The sequence below is a fragment of the Dysidea avara genome, chromosome 10 (genome assembly GCF_963678975.1).
Source record: "Dysidea avara chromosome 10, odDysAvar1.4, whole genome shotgun sequence".
In the NCBI taxonomy this organism is placed as follows: Eukaryota; Metazoa; Porifera; class Demospongiae; order Dictyoceratida; family Dysideidae; genus Dysidea; species Dysidea avara.
In genome coordinates, this window is record NC_089281.1 from 22,815,897 (window position 1) to 22,831,274 (window position 15,378).

The following is a 15,378-nucleotide window of genomic DNA, read 5'->3' on the forward strand; positions in this document are numbered from 1 at the left end:
TAGTTCATTGTGGCAGTGCCATGTTGCACACTGAACTGAACCACAGTTAGTTTCACACAAGTAATAAAGTATTGAGTTATAAGTCATACAAGTGCTGTGGTGAGTAAAAGTATGCTAAAAGAGCTGACTTCAAGGGGTATCCTACTTAATTGCTTACATAAGGGGAGGAGTTGTACTTATTTGGATGTAAAAAAAGATATTGAACTTTAAAAAATTCCATTCCACCATTCCAGTAGTCCACTCCACTGTTTATACACTCCCAAATATTTGTCATACATGACAAATTCCATTAACAACACATTTCCTTGTGTGTGTTTGGATTCTCCTGAGCCTATTATGCTTTTGAGTCAGTTATGCTCCAATTTTTTTTCCTATTTGTACCCATATTTTGCCCCATTATAGCTATGCCCTTAGAAAATTGTATCTTGATTGCCTATAGCTATCTAATACAACTGTGATCATTCTATTAGGCCATCATTATTATATTGCTTGTTTCCTGTCACCCAAGGAACAAACTGATGTAGGTGGGAGGTGATTATTAATTATACACTTGACTCTTGTTATTTCAGTCTCTGACTGCTCTATTAGAGTATCTTGATCTTGAAGGCTGCCAGGACTTTACCCTGTTGAGCAAGAGTGGAGGGACTTCCAACCTTTTGCTATGTTTATATGCACAGCTAATGCATTTATCTTAAAACTTGGTCACTCTGTGCCTCCTTCTATCATGTAGTGCATACATGTGATCTAATTAAAATTTGGTGCGGCTACCTAAAAATCTATGCGGGCAGTGACGGGAAACAAGGAATTTAATATGATGGCCTTAGGATCAGTGACTGTTCTATTAGAGTATATCAATCTAGCTATACTCTTCCCTTTACCAGTATGTAGCTGTAAGTCTGATTTTTATTGTTTTCATTGGACTGTAACAATCTGTATCATGCAAAATGTAGTTTCAACTTCTCTTGATACCCCTATATCAAAATTTTGAAGGTCCATGCATACATTACTCTGAAGTTATTAAGTGAAATGTGAGGCTGTGGCCCTGTTAAAGCAGTAACCATGTAATTATGTATATGGAGTCCCATTTGTCTCAAAATCACAGTATTCGAAACACTGATTACAGATATATAACCATATGGATTTATTGAATCTTGCTACTGATTACCTACATGGAAGACTCTGCATAAACACTTCGTTGTTTACACTCAAGATCTTCACTTGGTGCTTCATAGAACATTCTGTTAAAGCATACTTGGTACAGGCATTTTATTATTATTACTGTACCACAACTGATGCAAGTTTGGAGTGACTAAAGTTTGAGAATCGCCAAACTTTATTTGCCAATCAGCTATTCAGTATTATGTTAGTATTATATGGTAAATTTGCCAAACTTTTGTGATTCACCAAACTTAAATCATGACAAACTTGTTGTCTATGGCAGTATCACTATAGGTAAGAAGATTTCACAGTAGTATGCTGCTAGGCACTCCACCTCCTAAGCCCCGTACAGATAGTGATGGCATATTGCTAGTGTCCTCACATGCTTGCAATGTGTGATTGTCATAAAGGAGGTGATTAGGCAAACATGTCCACAATATTATATTTTATACTTTATTGATAAGAAATGTCCATGCAAGTCACAAATATCCAGTATAATGTTCATAATGTAAAAAACAGATGCACTGTGGGATAAAAACATGTTGAAATACTCTTAAAAATTAGTTTCTACTGTACATGTAGTTACAAAGGTTCAACTTAGTGTCTTCTTTGAAGTCAGTGAGAATAAGGGTGGCATCCAATAATAGTAGTGTCTCTATTTCAAAAAATAAAAAAAAATCAATGAATAGCTCAGTTTTTCTTCTGTGCCTTACCCTTTTCGTTCAAGCTCCAAATAGTCATCCACATGGTCTGAGCTTCCCAACAAATCCACAAAATTTTTGTCATGTGTAATGATCATAAGTTGGAAATTAGATTGTTCCCTTCTGATTTTAATAAGTCTGGATCAACAACAACCAATCTAATATATTACTGACAACCTTTCCTCATATGAACTCAATCATACATAAGTACACAGCAAGATAAAATACTCAGGCTACTTACAGGTATCTAAACCCTATAGATACCTTCCTGTCTCTGGGGTGATACAAAATACGGCAATTACGTGCCTGTAACATTGGCAATGCATGGGAATTTAACTAGATAACAAGTGCCGTACTGATTTGAGCAATGTGTATTGGGCTTGTTTCTACTAATGAGTGCCATGTCACAATTGTCTCATACCCAGACCATATTTACTTGGGGGTGGTGCTAGGGATTGTAAGTGCCCCAATCGGGAAGAGTCTGGTCATCTGTCCATACCATTTACTGACAATTTTTGTTGCATGTTAATTACTGTTAGCCAATTTTAAGTGGTAGCTACTACAGTGGAGTCGTCAGTAACCCTGAGGTGTTACATTTGGGGGCTTGTCCGGGGAGAGAACAAGAGATAACAGAGAAGAAATGACCGTCATTGCCACTGATCTGACCAAGTGGTCAATGCCACTTGCATTTGTTGATACTATGAAGTCAACAAATGCCTTGTATCACAAATGGCTTCAACCTCTTAGAAGTTGGTTAACAACAATTAACGTGCGACAAAAGTTGTCGATTTATGGGCAGACGACAGATGATCATGGGCAGACAACCAGAGTACTTATAATCTCTAATCAATAAGCACCACCCCTGAGGATACAGGGTTTGGGTATGACACCAGTGTCACAAGCAGCTGTGAAGATACAACAACAAGCTGTGGTCTAAATAAGATAGACTTCGAAACACAACCCTCAGACCCTTGTACTTCGTTTGGGCACCACAACACAGGGCCTTCAGGTTAATAAATTACCTGTGTTTCGAATTCTAACTAATACACAGTTATATAAAATCAACTACCGTGATAAATGTGTTGGCAATGATGATATGTAATTTTCATCAACAAATGATAATATTAAGTACAAAAATAACTTTTAAAAAACAGTTGCCCTATTTAATATTGCACATTGCTACTCCAATATCATTAATTGAGGCAATTTTAATATTCTATTAATTAATTTGTGACCAGATTGATCCAAATTGCATATCAGGCAAAATCAAACTAACACCACCAGTAGGTAGTTACACTACCATACCATAGGTTTCAAGTCTCAGCATTACTTTAACTATTCAAGGCCGCTTGTAAGAGCCATCCTTTCTGGGTGGTGTGGCAAGCTTGAATGGCAACTTCTGGCTTTGGTAAGGACCTGGCTTAATTGTACACTGGTATATAGCCTGTTACAGTTGGCCAAATGTTTTCTGTGTTGAATATTAGCAGGGTTCTGCCCAGAAATTCCTGAGTAGTGGCCTAAAGTTAACATGAACTGATAAGCTGTGTGTTATATTAGGGTATATTGTACATGTATAAGCAATATATGTAAGAATTGTACTGGTCGGATTTAAGAGGGTACTGGTCGGTTTTTAGAGGTACTGGTCGCTTTGAACCACTGCCGACCTGTGTGGGCAGAACCCTGTATTAGCCACTAAGGAACCACCAGTATGGCACTATAATCTCTTGTGTATGGGGCTTCAATCGTGCCCCCTCCATTTTGAAGTTTTTCGCTCACCCCACCACACACCCACCCACCCACCATCCTTCCTTTTTTGAGCACTTGTGATACTTCGATTTTCTACCCTAATTGGTGGGAAATTACAGGTGCCCTTTGGTATACCACAGTATGTACAATGCATGCATTGCTCATGGACTCAACTTTGTCCTCCTTTGTGTCCCATTTCTTTTTTCCGACCGCCCAAGGTGTTGATTTGTAGGAGCTTGATGGTTTCCCTCAAATTGTTCGTATTTAAAAGATGACTGGATTGATTGCAGAGGCGTTTCTTCTACTGTTCTTTGTTTGTAACGCTATGAAACCAGCTGAACATAGCTGAAAGTGAAGTGAAATGGCCACTTCACTTTCAAGTCAGTAATTGATAGTTGGAGCACATGTTCATTCAAAAACATTATACCTCTGGCGCCATCCTTTCTTTGAATGTGGTAAGCATGGGTTCACCAGTCATAATAATGTTACAAAAAAGTAAACAACGAAGGGATTAAAATGTCCACTAGTATATCTGCAGGTGTAGGCGACCTCCCTTGTTTTCCTACTTTTTTTCTATGATCTCTAATCGAACTTAAAATTCTTAATCTTTCCTTATATATACTTTACAGATGTGCAATTTAAATCGGTTTCCAAAATCACATTTAATGATTTGCTTTTGTTTAGTAACAACATATACAGCATCAATTCAAAATGTGTAGATTTTTAATTACTAGTAATCTTGTAATTTATCAATTACAATTTTTTGTTACTAAGGAAGTGTAACTAGAACAAATCACAAAGCAATGCACAGAACTACTCAACTGCTTTTATACACAGTTTGTCTATCATGTTTTCTTCCTCAACAGAGTCTTGAGTTTGCTCTTCATTATATCATACATGTGGCGGAGGGACATGCTCAAAAGAATATGTCATTCTGGTAACCTATAAGGTCAGTGCTGATGTTCATATACAGTCCATCAAGTAAGTGGTTCACAGCATGTACAGACATAGTCTTGCCCCCAGACTACAAATGTCTGGTGACATGCAATACAAACTGTGGCTGCAACATGAGCCTTATAATATTTTTGATATCATGCATTACGTAAACTAAGATATTATATCATGCATTACATTCAATCTCCATTGACGATGGAGCCATAGATACCGAGATAGATACCAAACTTGCCCCTTTAATGTATATCTATGATGGAGTACTCCTTGCAGCTGTGCTTGGGATTTGGTTCTCCTACAGTGAAGAAACGCTGAAGAGTGTTAACTAATAAAAGAAAATGCAGGTTTGTTTTGAGGCAATATTACGGCAAATTACTACGCAGCAGAACGTATGTTAAGACTGGAAAACAGTGAAATTCATGAAACGATAACAGCGGAAGATAGTAAAACTTCAAAGAGATGAACCTCTGATGCATATTTATCTGAAAATTGTTGGAATCATCTAAGTAATTTTTACAACAAAGAAGTTTCACTTAAGCAAAATTTCTGAAAGCTTGGAGTGTTTTATGACAATGTGGTCAGAAAGCTGTGCACAAAATCTTTCAGTATGCAGTGTTGGCTGAGACCCACAAATTGTTGTTACAGTTCCCAGTTTACTATCAACTCAATCTGTTCTACAACCCATTCTTCCACCTACTCATTCACAGTCACAGTTGAGTTCCAATCATGGCTCCTTCCATTCCTTAGTCAGTTCCTCTTTTCATTTCAATGCCAACTCAACCTCAATACAGTTCACAGTCATCTCCTCCTTTCGGTTCTGAGCTGTTACTAACACCAAATCAGGAAGAACCAATTGCTCAGTCAACGCCATCACATAAATGGCTTCCAAAACACCCAAGGGCAACAAAGAACCACAAGAAAAATGCCAGCATGAAGACAAGTACCTATATAAATTAATACCTAAAAAGACTTTTATAGGTATATACTAAGCACTGTTTACCCACAATTATCAACTTATATACTCCAAGGAGAAGATATCTTACTAGTTTAGTAGTCAGGGGAAGTGCATCATCAGTTACTCATTACTGTTTGCCACATTTGTACTACTTAAAGCCAGTGATAAAAGTGCTTGCTAACAAAATCATTAATGAGTTACAGTGGATTTCTATTTTGAAGATAAAGCACTGCTGACATTTGATTGGCAGTTAACAGTTGATGAAGCCAAACAACATGCCAGTTTTTTTGTGATTTACTGTTGGTATACATAATAAAGAGCAGGAAATCATTACTATTGGAACAATGTATACTATTGCTTGCCATATAAAGAGAGATAGCATGACTTTGATTCTGTGTCTGATATCTGTAATTCTTTATGCTGGGCATTGCACTAAACTAGTATATCATCAACAGCATAGCCATGCAGTTATGTATAATACATTCTTATTAAATTTTAGATGTATCACAGGTTGAACGAACTAGCTGGTGTATGCACTTCTCAGCATACTGTGTATCAAACAATGGATGGATTAGCTAAAAAGTTTGATGATGATGTGTTACAGTGGCTCTGTAAGAGAAGAAATTAGTTTTGTAGTAGTGTTATCAATAGTAGGAACCACAAAGGTTTGGGCATGACCCATGAAAAAACATCACCCAAAAACCAGCCTCACTTTTCCCTGACAACGATGAAGCAGGTAAAACTAAGCCCAAACAAGTCTTCAGATTGACCTGAAACACTTTCAAAAGTTGCTCTGATTTTTAAAAAAAAATTATTAAACGGAATTTTCTACTGACTAATTGACTGAGTGATGCCTTAAGAAAAGCGTAACTCGATAATGGCTAAGGCTACGGGCTTGACTTTTTCACTGTTCGATGTTGTTTCAGCCAGACACGTGCCTTTTGGCATTCTGCAATACATACAATGCATTCTTCATGGACTTTCCAATGTCCTCCTTTGTGTCCCATTCTTCTTTGCTGGTGGTGAAAGGTGTTGATTTGATGGTAGTACATGATGGCTTCCCTTTGAAAAGGAAATCGTCTGTATTTTTCATAGTGGCTACTTTGATTGCAGAGGTGCTTTTTGATCAGTTCTTGATTCGTAACGCAGTGTAAAAGGTTGAACATAGCTGATAACAAAGCATAATGGATACTTCACTTTTCAGACGATAATTGATAACTGGGGTGCGTGGTGCCATTTCTTTCTTTTGATGTGGTATGCCAGTCATAATAATTGTATTTTACAAAAAGTTAACAAATAAGTACACAAAATTTTTGGAATTTTCAACTAGAGTAGAGACCATAGCACATTGATAAAAAGTACTGAAACAAGTTGGATATTAAATCACAGTAAAACAATAAGAAGTGCTATATCCCCACTGTCCATTTCCATTATGGTATCTTGAGCACAGTAGGGATATAACATTTCTTATTGCTTTATTGTGATTTAATATTGTGTGCTATTCCAGCTTGTTTCAGTACTTTTATCGATGTGCTATGGTCCCTACTCTAGTTGAAAATTCCAAATTTTTTGGTGTACTTGTTGCTTGATATAACTGTCTCTTATTAGTCTGCTGCAAACAACAGCTGTCATTTCATCAAGTCAGGTATCACGAAGATGATGCAGCAACCATACATCTTCAATCTACAATGAGTGCCAATGAATCAGATGAAGATTTTGAAGCTTTTCTTGAAGACAGAATCTACACAGTAATTGTAGAGGTATGGTATTAGCAAGAGTACATAATAAGAGGAGAGTGTCTAACTGCAATATGTGCTATCGAAAATGAGTGCGGGTAGACTTTCCGATTTTAGTAGTATATTTACATAAGCGATCATGATGTTAACAATGGTTATTAACACGTCGAGAAAGTGCCGCACCAGCCACTGGAAGGGAGTTGATGGATACTCCGAGGCGATTGAGCAGTCACGATTCTCTGCCTTTGTCGTCACAAGTTGAATGCCACCCCAGTGAGGAACTGTGCGAGGAAGAAGTTGACAACGGAACTCGGAAGTGTAGTACCTGACACCAATGCCATGGAAGACAATAGCTCTGAAAATGACATCGTATCAACTGTATCGATTGAAAGGCAGATAGAATTTCTGAAAGATATACAGGACAATGTAAGCGAATTTTTCCCAGAGTTTTCTTGTGTTGTCACGTGTATCGATCGACGGTGCCGAAGGTGATTCCCAGCCAGTTTTGTTGATTACTCCACTCCAACTGTTCATCCACCAGCCTTTGGGAGTTATGCCACAGATTCAAGCCCAGGTACGGTATAACGTCTACAGTGTACACATGCTAATGAGACTCTGGAAAAAAGAAAGCTTTGATACTGTTGAGGACATCGCTTCCTTGTGCAAGTCAATTGGTGATAAATCTCAATACAAATTTGTCCGGGGCCTCAGTATGATCAATACATGTCTGAATACCATGAGGCAATCAGCTTCCACATTAAGAGTGCACGGATCACACACTTTCCATTCAAGCGTGTTGATTCTGTGAATTGCAGCCTGCTATTTCACCCTGCTATTTCACCTAGCTCATAATGCTACAATGCATTATCACGATACATGAGGTACTGAGGTAGCTTTGATTTATCCTTCATGTTTATGGTCTGCAGTATGGTTATTTTTTGGGATAGAAAGTCTCTTTGTGCATCTGGACAACTCTTGATCTGTTTGCAATGTTGATGTAACATCACAGAGTGCAGCACCCCTGAAGCACAAGTAAACATCATCACCGTCAACTGGCAATTGTGCTGATTCCTTCGTAGTACTGGTGGCATCCAAGTTGTTCTGAAAATCACTACTTCACTCCAACAAAAGCTCATATACTGATGAAGATATCGGTATCATTACTCTTTTGCTGTCGTTGATTTCAATATAATGGTTATCACAAAAGTCCAACCACTGCTTTCTAAGACTGGCAACTGAAGTTTCACCAGACTTATCAAGATGGATTACTGATAAGGAATATTCTTTGGCCAAGAGAAAGGCATTGCAGTGCTGATGCCACTGAAAACGTAAAAACGAAAAAACGAATTTGTTCCTTTCTGACATTCAGTAAACAACTCCATGAATTGTTCTCTGTGGTACACTAAAATACTTTGAATTAACTACTTATTCCTGAATACTTCATCTACGAACTCCCCAAGGCCTTCTGGTAACAACTGTTCACTCAGTTTAACTCGTGCAGCATCAAACAAAACAGATGCATCTACTTCGTTCAAAAAAGTACACAAACCTTGCCTCTCTTTCTTGTTCAGTACTTTCCGAGTTCTCTTTGTAGGGTGTTGACTGGCCAATGACTTGTCGATATCTTTAGACTTTCCCCTCTTGTGTTCCCGCTTGGTTGGTGGTTGCACATCAGCATTGACGGATTCTGCATCCTTGCGTGTCTGCTTGCCAGATCGAGATTTGCCAGCAGTAGGAGCTGCCAGTTTGGAGTTCTTAGAGCTAGACTTCACCCGATTGCGAGTCCGCGTGGCAGTAGAATCAACAATAGTGGCCTTTCCACTTCTCAGCTTCTACTTGTCGATGGATATTTCATCACTCGCATTACTGGACTTTAACGCCATTTCTAATCACGTGCGTTTTTCACCACATTGTAATTTGCGAACAATGCGCATTGCACCTGTGAACCATACAATAATCAACACCACCATAAGAAGCCAAAGGTCTACTACCCGCACTCATTCTTGATAGGGCATATTGAAGTTAGATACTCTCCTCTTTATTATGTACTCTTGGTATTAGTAACACAACCTTTTCTTATATATATATATTGGTTTTAACTTTTATACGTTCGGTGTCACAGAGTTGAGTGGTTTCTGTCTTATGAGTACTAGTGATCCTACTATTATAGGTAGAGGTGTACCAATATACCGATACATATCGTATCGGTGGCCGATATAGACATTTCTACTATATCAGTGGGAGCCGATATTGCTGCTAAAAACCGATACGATACACCGATATACAACTGAACTATCTTGAGGACACTGTCCAATGATCAAGCCATATTATAAACCCTACTATTTAGCTAACAAGGGCGGGAAACAGTAGTTATCTTCCTTGTCTAAAAGCAGTACGTTACGCGAAGCCATCTAAGTGCGTGGATAATTACTGTTTTGTTGTCACAAAGCTTACCAATCATACAACAAACACTCATAGTGATGAGCCTGGGGAAACAGCAAAAAGATGAACCAAGAGCACAGCATAAAACAACCAGCCATCTCTACAAGCCATTAAAATGCGGAGTAATCCGGACTAATCTTGGCAGGGGCATGTATTAAAATATTTGTGGGTGCCTTATAGTCTGAGCTGTCAATAGAGGCCACACCACCATGGGTAACCAAGCATCTATATATATAAAGCTGAAAATGTCTGTCTGTCTGACGGTCACGCTGCTTACTCACCAGACTTGGCGCGAATCGACATAGTCTGTGCTGATAATGAAGCGCTCATCATCCGCCTACTCTAAGATTGTTATCACGAGTTCACGCGTGCTTCCGTTCGGTCTCTACAGCGCGTAGAAGGCCAAGGTGTAGAGAAAACTTGAGCAACATTCCTTTGAAAACCACAGCACATACTGTTCAAGTGGTAGAACGCCTGACTAGCGTGCAAGAGGTCGTGGGTTCAAATCCACGTGTTGACAGATTTTTTTCTTTCTACTTAGTACCTTTTTGTGAACACCTTTTTAAAACACGACTTTTAGCTCATCATATCTTGGCATGCAAAGCACGTATCGAGGCGGGACTTCAGCGAAATTAAACGCCCATCATCTGGCAACTCGAGTGTTGTTGTAGCAAATCAATACGTGCTTTACATACGTTTCAAATAGTGTTGTACAGTACAATGCCAAAGCTCAAGCGATCAACGTCTTCACTCCGCGCGTCTCAGGCAAAGAGACGCAAACAAATTCAACGACAAGACAGGAATAAACGATGGCAAGCACAACTACGAGACACAGCTGCCCGAAGAGAAGCCCGTCTAGACCTGGTAACAAGAAATGAAGAACAACTACGAGACACAGCTGCTCGAAGAGAAGCCCGTCCAGACCCGGTAACAAGAAATGAAGAACAACTACGAGACACAGCTGCTCGAAGAGAAGCCCGCCTAGACCCGGTAACAAGAAATGAAGAACAACTACGAGGCACAGCTGCTCGAAGAGAAGCCCGTCTAGATCCGGTAACGAGAAGTGAAGAACAGCAACGAGACACAGCTGCTCGAAGTGAAGCCCGTCTAGACCCGGTAACGAGAAGCGAAGAACAGCAAAGAGATGCAGCTGCTCGAAGAGATGCCCGCCTAGAGCCAACTACAAGGAGGGAGGAGCGACAGCACGACCAACTACAGCACCAGCTGGCAAGAGCTGATCCACTATACCGTGCACAAGAGCAGCAGATGGAGAACACAGAAAGACATCAGGTACATGCAAGCACACACCCTAGCTTTAGAGGCCTTAATTACCAGCCACACAATTTCTTTAGCACAACTGATGTAGGCACACTTAGCATAGAATGTTCACATTGTGATGCATTAAAGTTTCCTGGGGAAACCGAGTCCCTTTGTTGTTCAAAAGGTAATGTCCAACTAGAGCCATTCCCTCAACCACAGCCGTTCTTACTGCACCTGTATGAGGGTACAGATAGTGATGGTAAACATTTTCTAAACAACATACGTAAATATAATTGTGCATTCCAAATGACCAGCTTTGGTTGTAATGAGATAGCTTTCCCTGGCTTCAACCCCTCCTTTAAAATACAGGGTCAGGTATACCATCGTATTGGTAGCATGGTTCCCTCAACAGGTGAGTCCCCAAAATTTTGTCAAATTTATTTCATTGACAATCAGGAATCTCAAGTGGCCACTAGGTGTCAAATAGTTGATGGGTTAAGGCCAGACATTGTTAGTGGTATTAATCACCTATTGTATCATGACAACCACTATGTACAGCTTTTTAAAGTGGCTAAAGAAATATTTGACCAGCAGGATGAGCCAATAAATATTAAAATTGTTATCAATGAAACAAAGAGACCTACAGGTGAGCACTCCAGGAGGTACAATAGTCCCATGTGTGATGAGGTAGGTGTGTTGATGCCTAATGAAAATGCAAACAATAGAGACATAGTGTTGCACTACAGGGATGGTGGCTTGCATAGTATTTCAGAACTGCACAGGGGCTATGATCCACTGCAGTACCCACTGATTTTCTCTCACGGTACTGATGGATGGCACATTAACCTAAAACTAGCTAATAACAAAAAATTAACGGCTTTAGTGTATTACCGCTACCACATCATGGTAAGGCAAAATGTATCTGTGTTGCTTAGGGCTAAGCGACTATTCCAACAGTTCTTGGTAGATGCCTACTGTAAAATTGAAACTGAACGGTTACAATTTCTGAGACGTGAGCAGAAGGCACTCCGTGCTGACTGTTATCAGGATCTACGAGATGCAATCATAGATGGGGATGGGGACCCTAGCAATGTAGGTCGTAGGATTATCCTTCCATCGACATTCACAGGTGGGCCACGCTACATGCATGAGCGCCAACAAGATGCCATGACTTACGTTAGGAAATATGGTCACCCTGATTTGTTTATAACCATGACATGTAATCCCAATTGGCCTGAAATTAAAAATAGTTTGCTTCCAGGTCAGGAGCCCAAGGATCGTCCAGACTTAGTGGCTCGAGTGTTTAGACTAAAGATTAAGAAAATGTTAGAAATGTTAAAAACCGATATGATTTTTGGAAAACCACGGGCTTGGCTGTACTCAGTAGAATGGCAAAAGCGTGGTCTACCACATGCTCATTTCTTGGTGTGGTTAATTCCAGAACACAAGATAACACCTGATAAGATTGATGACATCGTATGTGCTGAAATCCCTGACCTGGCTATTGACCCTGACTTGCACCAGATTGTAATGTCCAACATGGTGCATGGACCCTGTGGTAGCATCAATCCTACGTCTCCTTGCATGGAGCATGGCCACTGTAGTAAGAAATACCCAAAACCATTCATATCTGAGACCCAACAAGGTACTGATAGCTACCCAATGTACAGGAGGAGAAATCCTGAAGATGGTGGACAGGTAAGTACCATCACCATGAATGTACGAGGCAGTCGCTGTACTCAGGACATTGACAACAGGTGGGTAGTGCCGTACAACAAGTTTTTGTTGTGAGCTTTAAACTGCCACTGCAATGTTGAATTGTGCATGTCCATCAATTCCATCAAGTACGTACTCAAGTATGTACACAAAGGTTGTGACCAGGCAACATTTGCTCTGCGCTCAAATCAGGTGGATGAGATCTCTGAGTATCAGAATGCTCACTACATCAGCAGCCACGAAGCTGCCTGGAGGATACTGGAGTTCCCCATCCATGAGAGGTTCCCTACTGTACAGCAACTTGCTGTTCATTTAGAAAATGGCCAGCGAGTTTACTTCACTGAAGACACCGCGAGGGGCCAAGCTTCGGGAGACCCTCCAAAGACCACTTTGACTGAATTTTTCACATTATGTCAAGTTGACAACTTTGCCAAGACATTGTTGTATGTTGATGTTCCAGAGTACTACACATGGAACAACAAGTCTTGGCACAGGAGAAAACAGGGAACACATGTGGCTGGATATCCTGGTGTTAAGCAAGCTCAAGCCTTAGGTAGGGTCTACACCATCAGCCCACGTCAAGGAGAATGCTTTTATCTACGTTTGTTGTTGCATAATGTTAAGGGTCCACAGTCATTTGCTGATCTGAGGACTGTTGATGGTGATCTCTGTAGTTCCTTCCGTGAGGCATGCCTCAAGTTGGATCTTCTTGAAGATGACAATCAGTATCACTTGGCTATGGAGGAGGCGGCAGTCAGCAACTCACCAGCAAGTCTTCGCACCCTCTTTGCAGTGATACTGGCCTGGTGTGAACCATCCAACCCACTGGAGATATATGACAACCACAAGGAAGCAATGGCAGAAGATTTCTTATATCACCAACGTACCCTACACAGAGATGAACACCTGGAGTTTAATGATGACATTTTCAACTTGGCACTCAATGACTTGCAGGAGAAAGTCATTTCCATGGGAAGTAGGCAGCTGTCTGAGTATGGCCTACCTCAGCCACAAAGAGTGGAGAATGATAGGTTTGCAAGAGTGTACCGCAGGGAAATAGACTATGACCAAGGGGAACAACAAGCATACGTAGATCATAATACAGCTTTGCTTACAGCAGACCAGCGTGAAGTGTATGAGTGTTTTTGTTCCATGGTGGATAGGAATGAGGGAGGTATGCTTTTCTTGGATGCTCCAGGTGGAACAGGTAAGACTTTCTTAATCAACCTTATTCTTGCCAAACTTAGATCTGAAGGTAAAATAGCATTAGCCACTGCATCTAGCGGAATAGCTGCCACACTGTTAACTGGAGGTCGCACCTTACATAGTACCTTCAAAATTCCACTTGACTTGAATGCAATGGATATCCCGATGTGTAGCATTAAGAGAGGAACTGCACTCTGCAAAGTCATCCAGGAAGCCAAAGCCATTGTTGTAGATGAGGCTCCAATGACTAACAGACGTGCATTTGAGGCTATGGACCGCACTCTTAGGGATCTGACAGGTAACAGCCAACCAATGGGAGGAATCTGTATGTTGTTGTGTGGTGACTTCAGACAAATCCTCCCAGTTATTCAACGTGGCACCAGAGGTAACATAGTGGATGCCTGTCTGAAGAAGTCACAACTGTGGGACAGTGTGGTTGTTAAACATCTACACACTAACATGAGAGTGTACCTTTGTGGGGACCAAGCAGCTGGACAATTTGCTGACCAGTTGTTAGCCATTGGAGATGGCAAGTTCCCTACTGAGGATGACACTCTTGATGTTGTCCAGCTACCTGAGACCATGGGTACCTTTGTACACGACATCGATGAGTTGGTGTCCAGAGTTTATCCTGGCTTGCTCTCCAACTTCACAAACATCGCTTGGTTATCGGAGCGTTGCATTTTGGCTCCTCTTAATAAAACTACCCGCACCATCAACACAACTCTGGTGGAGAAATTGCCTGGTGAGTGCATCCAGTACAAGTCCTTGGACTCTGTGCCAGATGAATCCCAGGCAGTTGAGTTTCCAACAGAGTTTTTAAATTCTTTAGAAGTCTCAGGATTACCTCCACACTTACTTTCATTGAAAGTTGGTGCACCAATTATAATTTTACGTTCCTTGGACCCCCCACAAGTCACCAATGGTACTAGGTGCGTGATCACTAAACTTTCTGCCAACAGTATAGAAGCCAAAATTTCCCACGGTAAGCATGCAGGCCATGAAATCATCATCCCTCGCATTCCACTTATTCCTAGCAACTCTACATTGCCTTTTGAATTTAGACGTGTGCAGTTTCCTATTTCTCTTTGCTTTGCAATGACGGTCAACAAAAGCCAGGGCCAAACTTTTAAAGCTGCAGGAGTAGATATGACTGACGAGATATGACATTCAAAGCTGTGTAGATATGACACACATGGAATGCTTTATGTAGCACTGTCTAGAGTAGGCTCCCCAGATTGTTTGACACTATTAGTTAGGGAGGATCGCAAAACACGTAATGTAGTTTATACTGAAGTTTTTGTTTAAGTAGTTACACCCATCTGCTGGTGCTGGTGCTGGTAGTATTGTGGGTCAGCTCATGTGGATGTGGTAAGGAATGTATCATGGTAAGCAATGTATCGGCTGTGATGTAATTGTGTTTTCTGTCAGTTGTGACTCACATGGCAGTGGGTTTATTATATTCTACAGATGTTCAGACAAGTGGAGTATCCGCCCACCCTCCCAG

At 40.6% G+C, this 15,378-nt stretch overlaps 1 protein-coding gene across 1 annotated transcript in view; it reads right to left on the reverse strand.

Annotated features, from left to right (window-relative positions):
* Positions 1-1,652: 1,652 nt before the first annotated feature.
* The window catches only part of LOC136267900 (DNA repair protein RAD50.L-like), a 59,651-nt gene continuing 45,925 nt past the window's right edge, over positions 1,653-15,378 (reverse strand). Inside the window, exons 41-42 of the mRNA XM_066063082.1 lie at positions 1,872-1,997; positions 1,653-1,813 (exon numbers count right to left, since the gene is read on the reverse strand). Of these exons, the coding sequence (XP_065919154.1) occupies positions 1,774-1,813; positions 1,872-1,997 (166 nt within the window). The 3' untranslated portion in view covers positions 1,653-1,773. The remainder of the gene's footprint in view (positions 1,814-1,871; positions 1,998-15,378) is intronic.